The sequence below is a fragment of the Aquila chrysaetos genome, chromosome 25 (genome assembly GCF_900496995.4).
Source record: "Aquila chrysaetos chrysaetos chromosome 25, bAquChr1.4, whole genome shotgun sequence".
Lineage (NCBI taxonomy): Eukaryota > Metazoa > Chordata > Aves > Accipitriformes > Accipitridae > Aquila > Aquila chrysaetos.
In genome coordinates, this window is record NC_044028.1 from 11,668,390 (window position 1) to 11,688,517 (window position 20,128).

At 38.6% G+C, this 20,128-nt stretch overlaps 1 protein-coding gene across 4 annotated transcripts in view; it reads left to right on the plus strand.

Moving 5' to 3' along the window:
* SHISA9 (shisa family member 9) overlaps window positions 1-20,128 on the plus strand; it is a 198,012-nt gene that overhangs the window by 166,993 nt on the left and 10,891 nt on the right. For all 4 annotated transcript variants that reach the window (XM_041120351.1, XM_041120350.1, XM_030002401.2 and 1 more), the window contains one exon: window positions 8,567-8,722. In XM_041120351.1, coding sequence (XP_040976285.1) covers window positions 8,567-8,722 — 156 coding nt within the window. The remainder of the gene's footprint in view (window positions 1-8,566; window positions 8,723-20,128) is intronic.

A 20,128-nucleotide genomic window follows, 5' to 3' on the forward strand; every position in this document is an offset into this window, starting at 1 on the left:
ATGTGAGTGCAATGGTACAGCATGGAGCCCAAGGGAAATGAAAAGCAGAAAAGAGAGTCTTCCAGCCAGTTTAGTCACCAGGCCAGTGAAATCCCACTCCCACCCTCCTTGGATGGCAGTAAAACAGCCAACTGATTTCACAGAACTCTGCTCCTACTCACTTGGAGTCTAACCAGAAACAAGGAGCCCAAACCTGAAACATAATGAAGGCCCCATCTCCTAAATCGCTGCGATCACAGAGAATTCAGCACCTCACAGCATCAGACTTCATCTAGAAGACAATGGGAAGCTTCAGTCACCGGCTCTTGAATTTAACTGATACACAAAGATACACTTGTCTCTTTCCTCATTTGTAACATGTCACACCGAGTTCAGAAGAGCTCATAGGCATAAGATTCTTATATATATAAATATTTCCCATAGATTTAAACATAAAGTGGCAGCAGCACATTCAGGAAGAAAAAGGCCCCTTTACAGGAACATTGCGTGCACTTCCCTGGCTGGACTCAGATGGCAGTGGAACCCCACACCTCTTTGGTCACGTTGCTACTAATTTGCCTTCTTTTATGCTTCAACCCCCCTAAAATCATTATTCAGAGAAATATAAACTCTGACATTCACATAGGTAAGTGCCTGAAGGATGGAGATAGAAAATTAAAGGAGTGGAGAGGGAAGGATTTGTATTGTAAAATTAGTGCTGTCCTCATCTGCACTTCAGATAAAAGTATTGAGAATAAAGAGTCCATCTTGTTTTATGAGTGTGTGTAGATAGCATCGCCTTCATCTGACAACAGCACAGAATTCCACCACACTGGAACGAAACCTGGGAATTTTGCCATTTAAAAACAGGCACGGGGCATTGTTTGAGCAGCAGCACTCTGACTACACAGCTCACTGATACGTCTCTGTAGTTTACCTCTCCTGCCAGAGAAAAGTCAGTTCCTCCTAAGATACGCACCAAGGGCAGAGCACCATGGATTTTGTGACCTGGCTCATTGACCTTCTTTCCCATGTCTAGCTGAGCGACATTGTCTCTGAACATCAGCTCACGAATCTCCCTACTGTAAAGCTTTCTCATAAAGACTGCATCCACAGTAACCTTGTTCATCAGTGTCTCAAATTAGATCAACAAGGTGCTCAGAGTTACTAGGCCATCCTACCTCTTCCCAATTTTCAACCTGAACCAACAGGAATTTTGGTGTCGGTCAGCACTACGAAACCTGCTGATTGATAAATGCTTGCAGCAGGGGATACACTTCACTTGCCTATGCTCCATGCTGTCAGCACAGCCCGCAACACCATTGTGTCATAAGGAATTTAATACCTTTTTGAATCTGACAGTGTAAGCGAAGGTGTTCCTGTGTCCAGCATTTTTCTATTTTGGGGAAAAAAAGCTTCTCCTCAGAAATCCACTGAGGATATCCATATGTGAAAGACCACACAACCTCTACCACGGAAGACAGCAACGGACCAAGAGGTTAATCATGTAGGAACTGAATAGAAAACGTACAGCACTAGACCTCAGCATGCTGAGACACTCTCATTCAGTGGCACCATGGAGAATCAAGAGTGTAGCATGGGACTAACTCCTACAATTGCTTGATAGGACAGGGGAAGGCACAAGACAGTATGTTTGATGACAGGCATTTACACTGTAGACTGTCACTTCCATTAAACAGAAACATTTTTTTGCTGGATGAAATGCCATCCCACTCATCTCAGATCCTTTTTGTGATGGTGATTAGACGGGTAGGTTGTCTGTGTTACAAGAATGTTTTTGTGATACGGTGCAGAGACAGAACAGATAACTGGCTAGCATAAATTGCCATGAAAAATATGTATTGCCTCAGAGCTATTACATTTAGGGAAAATATGACTACTTGCATGACTTGTGCATCACTGATGAGAAAACAAAAAAGTGTGCATACAATAAGGGACAGAGACTTATAGGGATGACTTATGATACCACTGTATACAGAATAACACAACTCCATGTGTTACTGAGGGTAGAACCTCATCTCAGAAGCTGCATTGCAAGGCTACAAGTGTTGAGAAATGGCAGCAGAAATGATCAAACCTTGGAAAGATTGTCAGATGAAGAAAGATTGAAAGGAAATTATTTACTTCAGAAAAGAGAAAAATATTTGAAAAGTGGAAAAAACCCCATATAAAATAATAAATGGTACAGACACTGGATTGTGAGCATCTGTTCCTGCTAAAATACAAAATCGGTTAAATTGCAAGGCAGAGAAATTAAGATTAGATAATAGGAATACTTTTCAGTTCAGGACTTGTACTAGACTGTGGAAAATGTTGCTACAGAGTGCCATTAATTTAACAAGAGCTGAAATACCATTTTATGACTATGTGGAGAACAAGACCATGCAGATTTATAACAGTTAATGCAAACCAAAGGGTTTAAGAAGATTGCTGTTTTGGGGCATAACCTGCATTGCTGTTTTTGGGCATAAGCCCTAGTGTAAGGGATAAGCACACACCTTTCAGAGACAATTTTGCATATAAATGCCACTGGGGCTCTTGCACCCTCCCGTCACACATCTAGTACTGGACAGAGAGTGGCTACTAAACTGGATGGACCACACATTCTACATATTTGTCTATATGTGTACAAACAGTGCATTTTCTAATGGGTGTGCAGCCTGATTTTGAGGTACCAGCTGTTGCAGAACATACCCTTGTATGCCTCTGCATGCAATGATGCACTGGATGTGAATAAGAATATCCTTTTAAAACACAACATTAAATGCAAATCTGAAGGAAGGGGCAAAGGATCTAAATAAAAAGACAATGGCAATGGCAATACAATACCTACAAAGAGAGAAAAACCTCAAGTTACATGGGTGTAGGAAAATGCACACCACAAAACCTCAGGGAGCATCAGTTCAACTGCACTGTGACAAGCTGCAGAGAGGCAAGAGCAAGTATATAGGCCAAGGATTTGAGTTTCACGCCAACAGGAAGCTCAGTACCATGAACAGAGAACAGTCTTCTTATCCAGGAAGGAACTGGTCTGAAAGGAATTAGTTTACAGGCATAGTCAAGTTGTTAAAATCCCACAGCTTTCATCCTATCTGGGATTTTTCAGAAATAGCACCTGCAGTTTCTCTCGGTGAGGCCTGTAGGAACATGAGTATGGATTTGCAACGCTGAGTAAGCTAGTCTTATAATTAAGTATAATACACTCAAGAACAAAGAGGCAAATATGTTTGTTGGTGGCAGTGCAGTTATGGATGGGAGGGGAGCAATTTTATAGTCATTCTATAATCACTCAGTTCTATCCTGTCTTCATAGCTGTTATTTTCAATTTTAGTTAGTTCAGGGCATATCTTTTTCTCCTGAGTATCTGAAAATGCTCAGCTATTATTATATTTTGCTCTGAATTTTGCCTTTCCCCCCCTTGAATTCCCAGTCTTCTTTTGTCTGTCTTGCTCTCATTTCTTTTGTATGTGTGTCTGCAGGTGGCTTTTATAGCAAAATCTCATTCTGCTTTCCTGCCCTTCCCCCATCCTGTCCTGTTTTGTTACTGCATCGCCTGTCTCATTTGTTCTTTTCCTTATGCCTGTAACTGCTCATTTACTAATAGACTCCATTCTGTGCCTACGGAATTTTTTCATTTTCCCTGTCTTCAAGCACCAAATAATTGACTTCACTGCTACAGAAAGGAATGAATCCTCAGGTCACTCTACGGAACAGGTTTCACTCTCCCATGGGTGCAGAGAAGGAGGATAGCGGCTGAGCTTAAGGGACAATCATGGCAGGTTGTTGGCTCTCAAACAGTGAACAAGATTATTATTGCTAGCAGCCTACTAGCATCCCTTCCTCAAACCCTGAGTATTTCCCATAACCCTGGCAGCTTCTTGACAAGAATAATCAAACTAGGTGAATGGCACAATGTATTCTATAAAGAATGCAGAGAACAAAACAAACAAACAAAATGTTTGGGGGCTTATGCCTTATCTCACCACATTCATACATGTGACCATGGTGCATCACGTGTTTCCACACTGGGTTCTTATTTGTATTTAATAATTGCTGAGATGCCCATTCCCTGATTTCTGAATGAAGTGCATAAATTAGATATGACACCATCTTAACTGGATAGAGCGCAGCTTAACTACAGCAACCAATTACATTATTGTTGTCACCGTGATGCACACTAAAGCAAATCCAAAATTCACAATCAGGGAGGGGTGGAAATGCTCCAAAAAAGCATTTTTCCTTGAAAAATGCAGTAAGCTGTTAGCTGTGACATCTGGATACAAGTTTCAATTGCACAGCCTGAGATATAGGTCAAGGTAATAAACAGATAACGTAATGATCAGTCTTCATCAACTACTGGGACTGTGACCAGAAGCTGATGCCTTAGCTATTTCCTAAGGCTCATTGTTGGTGGCTGGGATGTAAAACCCACTTTCTCTAGCTATAAACTGGTTTTGGTGCAGCTTCCTTCCAGTTCTTATTTTCTGCTCCATTTGCCACCCACAAGCTTTTCTATACCTAGACCTTTTAAGGGAATAATAGTCAAAAGCACTCTTCAGCATCTGAAGACCTTACTTGTTTTTCTTTTTTCCTGTATGTCTAATTTTCTGCCCAGCAGACATCTAGCTTTTGTGTGGTGAGCTCCAGCATGCTCTTTCAAATGCTTCCTTTTGGGCTGGTAGTAGGAAGGTAGACAGCAACCACTAACACTACATCCAGAATGACTCCTCAAAGTCTTGGGAGGTTGGGAAGCAGCCTGGCATTGTATTTCCTTGCTTCAGCAGAAAATAAGATAGGTTGCGAATATTGCAGGTTATTTACAACATCACCATTGCTAATCAAGTCTAACTATTCATGCTTGAAGCTGCGGCACAAACAGCATTTTGACTTTTTGTGATGTTCATATTCTCTGTCTTTTAAAAATAAATACATAAATTGGCAGTGGCACAGTGCAGCTGGTTATATGGAAAACCGTGCTGGACAATGTACCAGTGTCAGGTTGCCAAAAGGAATGTATCAGCACAGCCACAGCTTTCAGGTTAAAGTTGCCCCCATTCAGTGAAGCCAGCTATTTGCAAATACCAATCACAGAATATCTGGTTTATAAGTGTAAAGGATTTAACTTGACACTAGAGGTCAGTGATAAAGCTGGTAGGGATTTTTCTGGTTAAACTTTCTTCCAGTTGAAGCCAATCCCTTGTATTCCAAAATATTTTGAATAATCCAATAGATTATTATTTGCTCCCCAAAATGTAACACTTACTATTTTTTCCAGTTTCAGGAAGAGAAAGCAAAATCTCAAATTGAAAAATCTCAAATTTCACATTGAGATCTTGTGAAGTATTTGTAGACAAATTTCTTTATTTCCTGAGAGAATCCCTATTCAGTATTGCTGAGACTGAAGCAGTATTTACAAGTATAAGACAACACTGCCGAGGCCAATACCTTTTTTAGTTATAAATGTGGATTGCCCCAGAGTGGGCAAGGCAAGTCCTGTTTAAAACCTCCCAGTTGCTCACGGCTGAGCCTGGGCTCCCCCCAGTGGTTAGACTTACACTCCCCAGCACCCTGCCTGCTGCAGAATTTGCATTATACCATCGCTACTTCAGTTACGAACATTTCCTAAATAGCATCCGAATATAGGTGAATGTACCCATCATCATTACGTTAACTATGTGTGGCGAAAACAGCGTAAGAGTACCATTTGCTTACTTATTTCTAAAACCCAAAAGATAAGGAATCAGATCACACACAGTTTAGCAAGCTTGCAAACAAACGCAACATTCACCAGTTATGGCCAGTTAGACTAAAATTTAGTATGATTCAGATTTAGATAGATGTGCATACCAAGCTGAGATTTTCCTTTTAGGCCCTAGGAGTCCATTCCAATGGGAGTCTCTTTATAAATAGGAATCGTTCTTCAATATAGTTCAATGCACTTTGCCAGAGTTTGGCCTTTTGCTTAATTTACTTTGTGCAAATGGCCAACTGAATGAGTAATTTGAACTGTGTCTTCTATGTGATGACTTAGTCTTGTGTAAGCATCTGGGTATGAGTGAGGGACACTGTGCAGTAAGTGCGGCAGTGAAAGAACAACTATCATTAATTTGCTTGAAATTCATAATTCAGGAGAGTTCTGGTCTTTTAACAAGAGAAAAGAGAAGTCAAAGATGATCTGGAAATGGAAAACATATTTCTTTACATCTTCATAAACACTCAAAGAACCAAACCCCAGCAACATTAGTAAACCAGCAACCTAGTAACAGCATAGCTGGCCACTGAACACCTGGATGAAAACCAAGTATACCTAATTCATTTTCCACAGTATATTTCTGGGGTAACTTTCTTCACTACGTTTAAAGATGTGACTGAGTAAAAATGATAGGTCTAAGTAAGAAACACAGCTAAGAAAACAATCCTGGTTAACTACACCTTATTTACATTGGTTTTGCAAGTCTCTACAGCTCCAAGTCACTTTGGCACTGAGCGCAGAAATACTGGTGCTCACAATACTTTCATCACAGTGAAGTCGTGATGTTTTGACAGACTGAATAATAAGAATTACCACAAGGGAACTTCACAGTAGTGACGAACTTCACATCTACAAAGTGCTGATTTAGCTCTACTCAGAAAAAAATTAGTGAACATAGTGGTAAAAGGTTGACACCTTCCTTCTATTAAAGGTCCCATCCATGGTGGTATCTTTAGAGCTGCCCTGCTACTGAAATACAGCTGTGCTAGCATTCCTCCTCAAAAGTGTACTTGTAGGTGTAACCATAAAAGAGAGACATGTGGAAGATACAACATTTCTCTTTTAAAAACTGAGCCAACTTATTTTATATAATTTTGAAATCACAACAAAATATTTCTCCTGATCTGACACAATATTTGCAAAAATGAGTCCAACTTCAGATTTCATTTGTTTGGTAAAAGAAAAAAAACCACTTACTGAAAAACTCTTTTGTTATGGGAAAATAATTTCTTATTCAGCTCTACCTACTATCCACAAACAGTTTGTTCCCTATTAACAACCAGCAACAGCACGAAGAATCATACTGTTATTAGACGGTAACACTTCTACCGTTTTTCTTGAGTTGCCTCGAGGTGCCCTCACAATTTGTTTATACGTGTATGTGGTAGGAGGATGTGATTACACTCCTCTGCAGAGGCAGGGGCAGCCTCAGCCTGAACAGCAGAGGCTGCACCAGGCAGCAGCAATGGTGAAGAAGAAGTAAGTTTAAAAAAGCCTTAGCTTTCCTTTTCTGTACCAGCAGTAAATCTGTTAACTGGTTTCAGAGCTCTTACTCATCCACTCAGCTTCATTAATGAGCAGTGGAAAGCCAAGTGGCTCAATTCCCTTAAAATCCTGGCAAACTACAGGGATATTTGGTTCCTGCCAGATCCTGTGGGCACTTGCGGGGTGGTCCACTCACTCCATCACAATAAGCCTTCTTTCCCCAACTGCCCAGCTTGCTTTCTATATGATCATAAGCCTGTGCTTGATGCTGTGGGAATTACTGTATTGTCACCAATTCAGCACCATGGTTTCATTACAGGAGAAAAATGCACTCATCTGATTTCAGAAGCCTTCATAAGGTTCTAGGATTGACAAGCAGCTCCAAATATCTCAAAATACACAGCCTGGAGAAAGACTCGGCAAAAAAGATAGGCTGACCATGTTGAAATCTGTTGAAATTTAGGTTTGCAAACTGAGTGCAGCACACAATTCTGACCAAACTTTTTAGAGTCTCAAATCAAACATTAAAAACAACTAATAAACTATGGTATATCTTAGAAAGAAAAGTATCCAGGCTGTATTCTCTACTATAAAGGAACAAATCAACTACAGAATGGATATGGGGTGAGTGCTGGTATAAAACTGTACATAAGCAGTAATTTGCTCCTGCTTTTAGGTATGTCTGCTACAAAAAATGTTATCTTGGTATGATAGTGTAATACCTACTGTCAGGGAAAAGGAGAAAACATAGGGACAAAGCGTGAGCTTTGTAGAAATTACCTAATGATAGTCATGAGCCAAAGTTGCACATCCTGCACTGTGAGGAATGTCTACAGAACACAATGTAATGCTGTGCATATAAGCAAGCTGGTTCTGGTATTAAAAGCAGTGTAACTGCATATATGCAGCAGCCTGCATGAGCCAATTTAAATTAGCCTGGTTATTTAACTGCACAGACAGAGTGATACTACTGCCCTGTATTCAAGCTACCTTGGAATAAACTTCAAGTTTTGGTTTGTATCCTAATGCTACAGCAAATTCAGTCTTTGTGTTGGTGTTCAATTGTTTTGAAAACCTATTTTTTAGTTCAAAGATCTTTTTTATACAAAAGATAGCATGTATTGCTACAATCATTCGTCAGCCTTTAATCATGCCATTAACTGTTTGAAGTACAGGTTTGCTGTATTCAAACTCCCACTTTGTAGTAAATAGTGTTTTGTTGCATTAAATCTCATGACATATCCTGTCTAACCTGTACTGGATAATGATGTTAAAACCTTAAGACTGATTTATTTTTTTCTTAATGGATGTCGATTTTCTTTAATACAGATCCACCACAGATGAATAATGTCATGCCAACATCTCCCCTCCTCCCTCAGATGGCACATCAACATTCATATCCCAGCCTGGGACAGATCACAAACCCGTATGAGCAACAGCCCCCAGGCAAAGAGCTTAACAAGTACGCCTCTCTAAAGGCAGTTGGTAAGTAAGCAACACGATGCATGACTTCTCCTTTAGATCAATATGTTGCATTTGCTGTTGTCAGCTGACATTCTGCTTCAAAGTTAAAAACAAAGTCTTGCTCATCTGGACTACTTCATGATAGAGTTTCATACAGAATATCATGTTAGCTGGAAATGTATTTAAAATTGACTACAACTAGTGATAATAAAATTACGTGTAAGAATTGGTGGTCATATGCATGTGTGCTTATATATGCATACAAAACCGCACCATACCTGCTGTACACCATTTTTCAGCGTTTCACCTATGTTGTATGCACAGTGTTCCCTAGTTCTTTATGCCCTGAATATGCCTACCTATGCATTTCAGTATTTTCCATACCTATCTGCACAAATGAGAGAGAAAAACATCAGATACGTTGCAAATTTAAAGCATATAATTGAGACACCTGTTAAATACTTCCAAAAAGAGAAAGTACTTGTACACTTCTGAAGTAAGAGTTTTCACGTTTTCTGCAGGACGTGCATTAGTAGGTCACTGGAGAAATATTCTGAGGCCTTATGATTTCAAACAATTAGCGCATCATAAAACTCCTAATACAGATCCCGGTGGCGGCTATTTTCTGGTTAATATCATACACTATTATTTTAAGCAAATGGGGGAACATGCTCAAAGAAACAGTTGTGGGGAGGGAAAAGGACAATAGTGGGTAAAGATTTCAACATAATTTTCATATTGGAGGCATAAGTTGATAATACTTTTCAGGGGCTGTAAATACCTGCTACACACCATGTGAAGACAGAAAGCCTTTACCACCTTACATTTCAGGCCCCTTCTAGACAATAATAAATTAAGAACTGGGGGGGGTCTATTCATAGCTTCTCACTAACCCTTGCTCAGCTTACACATACGGATGTTAACATCATTTCCCCATGAATTTAGAGCAGTATCACACTGCCTATTTCCAGACAGAGCTATTTAGCTCAGAGAAACAGCAGAACAGTTGAGGACATTCGGACTTAAGAATCTAGTATTCATCACACCAGAAAAAAATTTCATCACAAACTGACGTTCCTTTATCCGAACTTCAGGATAGCAGACCTCTATCAAAATGTACATTGAAGTCCCATCTCAAATAGTTTAGCTTTGCTTTAGCTTGCCATTTTTGTTTCTTACAAGTGGCATTTTTAAATCTGTTTATAAAAGACAAGGGTTAGTATCTTTCCTAAATTTTGAATACAGACAGACTAGCTTTACAATTCCTTCAAAAGATGATGCTATGTAATGACATGGTGATTATCACAGATTAATCACTGATATTGGGCTTTTTCAGATGTCAGTTTAGGTCAAGCCAATCATCAAAGCTAAAAGATACTTAAGCATAATAAAACAAGAGATGTGAAACACTCAAAAGAAACTTCTCTCATCTGCCCAAGAGCCACTGAATGTACTTGTTTTTTAAAATTATTAAATTAGAACTTAGATATTTCTTGGGTGTCTGAGTACAATTTTTTAAAGCAGCTAGATTATAACCATAGTTAAATCAACCTTGAAAGATTGTGCACTTTAGCTCCAGAAGTTGTATAATGCCTCTCAGAATCTTAAACTAAATTAAACATAACTTTCAGGGACATTTTCTTCCAGGAGGATTGCACCACTTTCCTGTGTTTTTCCTCTATCCTTCCTATCCTCTCTCTTTTTTTTGCCTGTAGATCTACTGGTCTCAGACCACATTAGCCAAGTGTTAGATTCAGGTGAATTTTCACAAGAAAAGTACAAAAGTTCTGCATTGTTATCCAAACTTTTCAGTAGAAAACAATAGAGATTTTGAAACTGTTATACATTCATACCTTCTGTCTGGACGTATGGAGCAAGAGTTAAATGCACTCAGTTTTTAACCACTTTCAGACTCTCAAGGCCATGATTCCTCCCAAGAGGTACCTCTTGAGTACATCCCAAGATCACAAAGAGGTTTTTTCATGATGCCAGCCAGGCCTGGGTTTGTGACCATGCTGACATCAAGCTAGCCAGACCGCACATTGCAGAGTTCATATTGGCTTTATGAGAGCTCTGAGAGGAAATAGCAACCAGCCTACATCAGGCCCACCGATATATATTTAACCTGACAACATCTTTTGAACAAATAGACACAGACCGAGTTCACCCTGACCTGGTATTCATGTCATAGGGCGATGGCATTTTTCATATGCTAACATTCAGAGTTGCATTTACTGATCCCCATAGCAGATTAATGAGTGCGTGTAGTCCATTTCCCTTTGCATTCATTGATAGTGGCTTGAGGGTGGATTCATTTGCAACAAAAGAAATTTAATAAGGGATGTGTTCTGTATTTCTCCATGTGTTTGAGGCAAACCGTATTCATTTAAGTGCCTCTTACTCTGCATGATCCCATTGTTCGGGTGTAGTCCACTGTGCTTAATTCTCTTCTTTAATAGGGGCTGGGGGTGGAGGAAGAAGCATTCTTATTGCTTTGTAGCAACTGTAGCTATAGTACATTAATATCACTTATCATAATGTGGCCATACATGGCAAGAAGTTTAGATAACTGAAAAAGTGATGCTTTACCAGAGGCAGTATTAAATTAATTTCCACACAGCTGCTTTCTTCTGAACTACAGATGTCCTAAAAATTTGGCTGTCTAATTTTAGAAGTGAGCTACTCATCCCTCAGTGACTGGCTGCTGTGGAAATTCAGTTCATGGGAAAGCAGCAAGTCACAGTAATCTCTGCTCTGGATCATGTTTGGGACCTGCATTAAATTCAGTACCTAAGACTCAAGTGCTTGTGAAAACAAGAGAAAACAGTGCCATTGCTATTAATTTGCATTGTGTTCCTGAATGAGACTGACCAATACCTTGGTAGTGAGGACAAGCTGATCCCTGGGAAGCTATTTTAAAGCTATACTCTAGACTCCAAATCATATAGCTTAGCAGAGTGCAATTTGAAGTTGGACTATTCATGCATGTATGCAATGCAATGTGTGCATTGCAGTGTCTGATTCAGCACAACAGGAGAGAAGAGAGTTGAAAAGGCCAATGAAGATGTATTTTATTTAAAAAGCGAAATATTTTTATGTGAATCAGTTCAAACTGTACAGCCAAACCCTTACATGCTCAATGGAAGAGGATTTTTTCCTCATTTCTTGTTAAGAATTTCTTTATTTGTTGCAGCCTCCAGAATTCCTTAAGTACTGACCAGTGGCTACTGACTAAATTCACCTTTTCCTTTCACTGTCTGCTAGCATTTACATCTCTGAATAATGTGAGGAAATTCTGTGCCTATTTTATATTCTCAGATGAGTGCCTGGAGTACAACAAGGTAATAGTGAGTTGAGATTTATTTACTGTTTTCCTAACTGCACCAGAATTCTCTCCTTCTGCCTTAACACATACACCACCAGGGAATAATCAGCAGAAGGTAGAGGAAACAAGACAGAGCAACACACACTTCCTGAAAGAATAGATAAGTAATCCATCTCCTAGCATCTATAGCCTGACTGATAGGTGCACTCTGTTCATCCATTATTTGTCCATTTTTGAGCCAGAGAATCTTTTTTCAATGGTGCCAAATTTGTCCCACCAAAGAATGTCAGAGACTGTATCTGAGGGAAAGCGTTAATGAGCTGTAAGACCAGTCCCACCAAAAGCAGTCACTGAATGTTGTGTGGCAATAAAACACCCAGTGTTTAGATATTTCCATTTTTTTGGCCACCTGAGACCACATGATCCTGGTTTCCTTCGGTGCTTTTGCAGTATTAGATTATTTATGTGAAAAGTGCAGAAAGAGGTATTTCTGCATAAATTATTCTTATTTCCAGCTCATCAACCATGTTTTTCCTCCATGCTTAAATGGCTATTGCTCACTTAAGCAATCCTGACATGCCTAAAGCTACAAGTGGATAGAGATCTTTTATCTGAACACCTTCATGAAATCCAAGTCCCAGGACATACAAAGGTAGCTCATCACAAATTTTTATACACATCATTTGGACACTCATTCAGAAAGCATGAACAATCCAACTTCAAATTCCAATCTGCTAAGTTGTAAGAGTTGGAGTCCATCCTGTTGCTTAATAAGAGTTTCCTAGAGCTCAAATTGGCCTTGCTATCCTGAGGTATTGGTTATATTTTTTCAGTCACAGTTTTCTGCAAGCCTGGCTCAGTAATGGTTAATTTTCTTTCCTGAGTTTCAGGGAGTGCCAAGTGACTAACTTTGTTTTGAGCTTCTTGCAAAAATTAAAAAATACCCCAGACCCACCTTTATAAAGCCCTGCAGGACTGGGGAAAGATCACTCAGCTGCTGGAGAGGTGCTCAGACATACATGTAAAACAGAGAATAGAAGTATTTCTACAGTTTAACATGATTTTATATTTCTTTCATAAACTTTCTTCTTCCACTCTCTCACACACACATACACACACAAACCTTTGAGGAACTGACTGGACATGACTTAAGAAGAGATAACTCAGCCAGTTTAAATTTTTGCAACCCCCTACGCCCTCCAAATCTCCAAACAATGGACAGAATTCCTTCCTGAAACTCAGACCAAGAAAGCCTTCAGTGATGCTGGGAGTTGTTGTCTCCTGTGGGATGAAATCAGATCTAATTGATTGGATATAGTGAAGCTAGAAGGAGGATATAATTGGCAGCAGACTCACCATCACATCTCTGAGTCTACAGCTCCCAGCATTTCTTGAAGCTTCACAGTTCTTTGATCCCGAAGGAAACATTAGACAGTGTTCCAGCTCTGCTTGCAGCTGTAAAACTCCAAAGTGAGATTCTGCAAATATGACACTCAAAGAATAAATATCTCCTGTTTAGGTCACTGTTACTATATAGAAAATACTGTGGTCGCAAGTGTGCCAAGGCGCAAGGCAACATCACCCTCAAAAAGGTGCAGCATGTGAGAAAACTATCTGCTTTGTTTGTCCTTTACATCTACAAACACAGAGGGATCCAAAGGGGAAGATCACCATAAGGTTAACTCCTAAGGGGTTATCTTTGAACCGTCCTCCTGTCTGATGTGTAATTTGGTGGTGCCTTCTCTTAAGCTTCAGATCTTCAATTTCTATAGAAATTATTATAACTCTATGCTGATACAAGATCTGTCTTATGAGAGTAGACGTGACTTCACAACCGCCCCCTAAGAATCTGATACTTATCTCACCAGAAGATGAGATTCTGTACTGTTCCCTATAGTTCGTTGTGCTTTGGGCTGGAAAGAAATACTGTAATTGGAAAAACGGAAACACACAACAGGGAAAAAGGCCTGCCCGTGTATTCACAGGGGTTGATACAGTCAACTTTTAGAAAAAGTAGAACTATGGAACTATTGAACATGGTGTGTTTGTGTTACTTCACTTTCCCATACCACCCACACTGTTACACTGACAGGTAAATATTCATGTTTCTTTGGAAGGCTTAAAAAGGAATTGTTCTTTCATTTCAAAAAGTAAAGAAATTTTCAGCTACTACTTCCATAAGCAGTTGCACAAAAATGGATTAAAAAAATCTGGGACATGGGAGTAGCTCCCTGGATTTAACACCATGAAAACAGGCAAGGAAGTACAGATTAATGCATCATTTGTCATATCCAGAGGGTGATTCAGTTAAAGATTTCATATATCTAGATGTATCTTCAGTGTCATGGGTAATGCTACACTAGGCAACCTGTCCAATTCAACGCTGGAACTACAGATCCGTCTCAAGGAAGTAGGACATAAAAGCTTAGTATCTTATTATTATCATTATTATTATTATTATTTACTTAGCCCAGTGTGGCTGGAGAATTTGAAGCTTTTGAGTGTTCATTTGTTAAGGAAGTCTTTCATACTCTAATCCTTGCTTCTCCTTCAGGCACAGGAGAAAAGCCAAGAAGCACTCAGTAGCAAGCCTCACTTTACCACCCCCCCTGTTAGCACTGCTCCCTCAGCCTTCCCATTTCCCAACTAGATGAAGTGCCGGTGTCACTTGTTCCACCTGTGCCTTCTTCTGAGACCCCCAAACTTCACATCCTGCTCAGTGTGTGCAGACTTTCAAGACTGTTTCTTGCTTCCACTAAATCATTTAATTGTTTTCTCTGTTATTCACTAGATTGGCTTCTGATACCTGCAGGCACTCTGTCATAAGTAAATAAAAAATGCTTGGGGAGTCTTGATTAAAATATTTTCCTATTTTATCATCCAGCACACTCATTTCTTCTTCCAGTGAGGTAGCTGTATTTTAATTATAAATATGCTGTTTGTGCAAAGCCTCAGTATCTTGAGCAAGATCAGCTGCATCACTGACATTCTTTCACAGCCTTTTAAAGAAACAACATTTACTATAAAATCTACAGGGTGTTATTCTTTCTGAGACTGGGGAATTCTGCTGTACATAATCAGGCATCAAAGCAGCCATTGCCCATGCCATCCTTTAGCAAATAAACGGAGCCATGAAAAGGTAACCCTTCGGGGCTACGTTGGTCTTGGCAGAAGCGACATTTAGACTGCTGGGAGGAAATTGCAAATAGTCCTTCTCTCACAAGAAGCAGTTTTAACACCAAAATAAGATGCTCTTAAAACATTTCCATCTACGTTGTCTCATTTTTAAGACCTTAGCAACACGTTGAACTTGTGAAAGAAAGGAAATCTGACCTTCAGGTCCATTTAGTTTAGGTTTATCTCAGTATTTTTAGTTTTCTGGGTTTGATTCACACCTACTGAATTTGTTTTGTCTGAATTTGGTCCACTACCTGGTTTTATGGTGGATGAAGCATATTTATAAGGATCTAATAAATTCTTAGCCTGTTTTTCATGCCAAAATAGCAAATTTAAATGTGTGCATCCTTAATTCTTGTTCCTGAAGTTGATATTCATTCCACCCCTGTTCCCTACAGTGGATTCCCTACAATGGAGAAACGGCAATTTTTTCTTGTTACCAGTATGTATTTTAAAATGGTGGAAATGAAACTGTCACCAATAAAGTCATAAAAGTTCAGATTATAAACACCACTCCATAATCCATCAGTTATACATCATAGAGAACTCAAACTCTTCCACTAAAAATTATGTTGGTTCTCTGGAAACTAGTTGATTTTTAAAATCCTTATTATGTGATAATGAATCAAAATGAAACAAAAAGTAATTTTCTCCTTTTATAACACACAACAGGCAGATCTAAAGTAACAGTAATGTGAGTCCAGTTGACTGCTACAGAATGCTAGTCTTTCAGGTTTTTTTACTGTCTTTTTCTTGTCTTTTGTCTTTGAGGACTGCAGTCAGCTTAAGCTGACTTCAGCTTACAGTTACTAGCTTTATTTCCATCTATTGAGATCAATGATGGCCACAGGACTGAAACTAGTAAATCTATATCAAGTGTGGGTTATTCAAACCTATTTCTATGAAACGTTAATGAATTATGCACGAGATTTTTTACACATTAAGTGATGTGAAGACATGAGTGAGTGAAGCTTTACACCTAGGCAAAAACACTAAATAAAAGCAAACCAATAAAAACCAAAGCTCTGCTCACGCGGAGACAAAATTTAACAAAGTTAAGCTTTTTCACTTGCAACGCTTCTTAAATATCCGTCTCTGTAACTGTTTCATTTTACACTATAAACATATATCTACATATAAACATACTTCTCATTCTGCAATGCAAATTTTTTTATTTATTATTTAAGAGTAGAGGTTGATCATAAAGGTATGAAAACAACTGTGAATACTTGCAGATAAATAGTAACACTGTGGGATCCCAGCTAAAGTCTAGATTTAATCTGAAGTGTGACTTTTACAGTTCCAACCATGGAGCCTACACATCAATTGCACTGGTTGTTCTGAACATACTCCACTCATTTTTTTCCTCCTGGACTATTAGCTGTGCAGGTCATTTACAGCAATATTTCTGAAATAAGAGTTTCGTACAGGTGCTCAACATGTGATATCCTGCAAGTGGTTCTCAGAAGTGCCAAATGATCAAAACTTACAACTTTACTGGTGTCCCAAATCCCCCCATACCTGTTTTTCAAAAAATTAATGGAGATTTTGAAAATCTGTCTTGACTTCATCACCTTTTTTAAATACCTGCAGTGCTTAGAAAGTGTTCTAAACTCAGCACATGGAAGTGAAGTTCTAAATTACTTCAAAGTGTCAACTTTGAATGAATTCTGGGGAAAAAGTCTTGGAGATAATTTTCTTGAATTAAAATTTTCTTGAATTAAAAGTTCCTCTAACTAAAGGATTTCAGGGGCCACTTTTATTTAATGAGTAGTCTTTCATGCTGACAATATTCAAAGATAAATCGGGTTATAATAAATGATCCAGGATTTTTTCTTTTTAAAACTCAAAAGGTGAAAATGAAAAGTAGCTTTTTAAGGAAGGGCTTTGATTTAAATTTTCCCAGGAACTGACCAAAGGACAATGGAATGAAGCCAGAGAGTACAATTCTGAAATCCCACTACAATCAATATGCTTAATTCAGGAATAGATTTAGGAATTTAGGGTTTGGGAAGCAAACTCAGTGAGAAACAAAATTCAATTCCTATACTCATACTTTGTTTTCCATAGTTCTACTGATTCACATTGGGGTTATTTTTGTGTGAAAGTATTGTTTCTTCAAGTACATGAGAATCTGCCTCCATGCAGACAACAGAGCTGTAAACTATTTCATTCAACCTTGGTGCATTTATAATGTTTGTGACATGAACTGTCAGGTTTGGCTTGGTAATATTAAGCAGTTATGAGGATTACTTTGTTGCAAGTCAAGTTTACTGAAGTAAACAAATAATACTTTTTTTTTGTGGTTCTAACCAAATTAAAAAACTCAAAAGCTTTAATATTCTTCAGCTTTGTACATGGATATATGTCAATAGCAGTAGTGTGATGTTCTTCAGAATTACCCATGAATACCAGTGAAGACTAGTAAGACAACTGATAGGAATGAATCCCTTATTAACAATATAATATAAATAGCAGCAGTTATCTGTCTGCTATTTTGGTTCTGCAGGGATGTTCTAAAGACAGTAAATGTGTTTAAGAGAGAAATTACACAGATAAAAGCCACAGAGATCATTGCTTTACTCCTACACATTCATACTATAATAACAAAAGGCTTGAGGCACAGAGGGAGGAAGAGCAATAACATGATTTGTAATGCATAGTTAATTTTTTCAAAAGTCCTTCCTCTGACAGCTTATTTGAAGAAGGATAAGAGGAAAAGAAAAGCTGAAAAAAAAAATCTAATATGTAGTAGCTATGATACTACAGGATCAAAAAAAAAATCATGAAAATAACGGTCTGTCCCATCCTAATGATAATATTAAGTACATTAGGTAATTTTTATAGTGGGAAAGTTTGCAAAGCTTCCGAGGCTACGGAAGGTGATCCTGTGAAAACTTCACCTTCCCTTGCAAGGGACCTACTACAGCGAGGGAGAAAGACCTGAAGTTCAGCACTGCTGGTTCTCATTTTCACAGGTGACCGTTATGATTGCAATTCCTGGAAAAAAAGGTAGGAGTGGGAGCTGAACATCCCGATATGGCAAAAGTCTTGTGTGTGCACACACTATTAAATATGAATTGAAGTGAGCTTCATTACTAATCCTTCTTTGACTGTCAGTCAGTCTCAAATGCTTTTGCTTTGTGTGAAGGCGACTCAGAGGGGTCTGTTCAGAGCAGGCATTAGTGAGGGTTTGCCTTTGGGTTTGCCCAATCTGCATGAAAACCTTATGAAACTGATTTTCTTCTGACAGTGCAAGTGTGGCAATTACCAGGGAACACTATTCCTTTTCAGTTTGACACACATGTCTGGTTTGGAAACCTCTGACAATTATGCACAAGACTTTAATAATACAAATGCCACGCAGTCTAGTAGTACGGAGGCAGGAAGAGAAGGAAAGGAGAATAAAAAACAAGAATGGAATGTGTGCAAGTACAGCTATGGAATTACTTCTTGATTTTTTTTTCTCTTGCTTAATAACTCTCTCTTAAGAAGGATTTGTTCTGGCAAAAAAAAAAATAGAAAAAGATAACTTTCTAATAGAAACAACTTATAGCACAGCTAATTTTGGAAAAACAAATCAACTTCAATCCAGAATGATTGCTAAAAATTCTTTAAAATTACAGCAGTTAAGAAACAGATCAAATAAAAATAACTCCTGCAAAAAATAGTTATTACATCACTGGGACTTTTTTCATTTAACCAGTACAATTCAAAAGGCCTTTAGGCCTCACTCTGTAATTGGAAAGAATAGTGTAAATCTAGTATGACACCAGTTGAAAGACAGAAAAACGCAGGTTTATTTCAGCACTAAAACCACGTCTTAATTATGTATTCAGAGACCTGAAGTGGGTCTCCTGTGTTCTCATGCAGCTTTCTACATCATCACAACTAGGAGTATTTGTAGCCGATTCAGACATATGTTTAAGAGTTATAACCAGCAGTATACTAAAGGAAACAAAACCATCTAATAAAAAGTATTAAAACTGAAAATGAAATTCAGCACACAGAAGAATGCCAACAGCAATGTGTGAAAAAAATGAAATTAGGTTCGTGCTAAGAACAGTTATTACAAATAAATGTGGTCAGGAATATAACAGCTTTTTCAGTCAACGTTAAATGAGATAAATTGACACCTTAAGGAAAAACAAACATGCATTTTTAGATGCTGAATCACATTGCAGAACACTGTGAAATTTTTTCTGACGTGACCCACATACTACTCAGTGTGCAGCCTGCCAGGACAGTCCACCTGGTTTGCGGTCCACTCCCAGCAGCAAGGCGCATTGCTGTGTGCAGACTGCCTGAATTACTCTGACTGCAGTAGTAGGGCCTATTATTGCACATGACTGCACAGTTTTTCTGCAAATGTACAATGAAGCAATGCTCCTGGAATAGTCAGGAAGCCCTGCCTTTAAACAAACTGAAAGTCCTCACCGACCAAAAAGGTTACAAACAATTTCATATTATTGTTGATGTATGAAAGCATTGCTGCAAACTTTTGACAAAATCAGATTTGTCCTAACTGATTTGCTTGAGAAGCCTTAAAAACTACCCAGTGAAAAAGCAAGCAAGATTACTGAAGGAAGAAGTGGAAGAAGCCTTTCAAGCAAATCTCCTAAGTGTTAACCTCTTTGGCTTCGGACAGCATTTTTAGAAAGCAAGCCAAACCCTCATTTCCTATAATCAGTTTATGCTGCAGTCATGCTTTATTCAGAAGTTAAGCATGACAGCATGACTCCTTAGATAGTTTCTATTACAAAAGGCACGTTTTCTTACCACATATAAGGTTTCCAGTAAAATTCAAACTAATAAATATGCCTAAATGAGATAAAAGGAAATAAATATTTCACAGTAGAACTTTTCATATGTATTTGCCATTGTAGATGCCATGAAAGGACATGAGCTTAGAGGCCTTTCGGAAA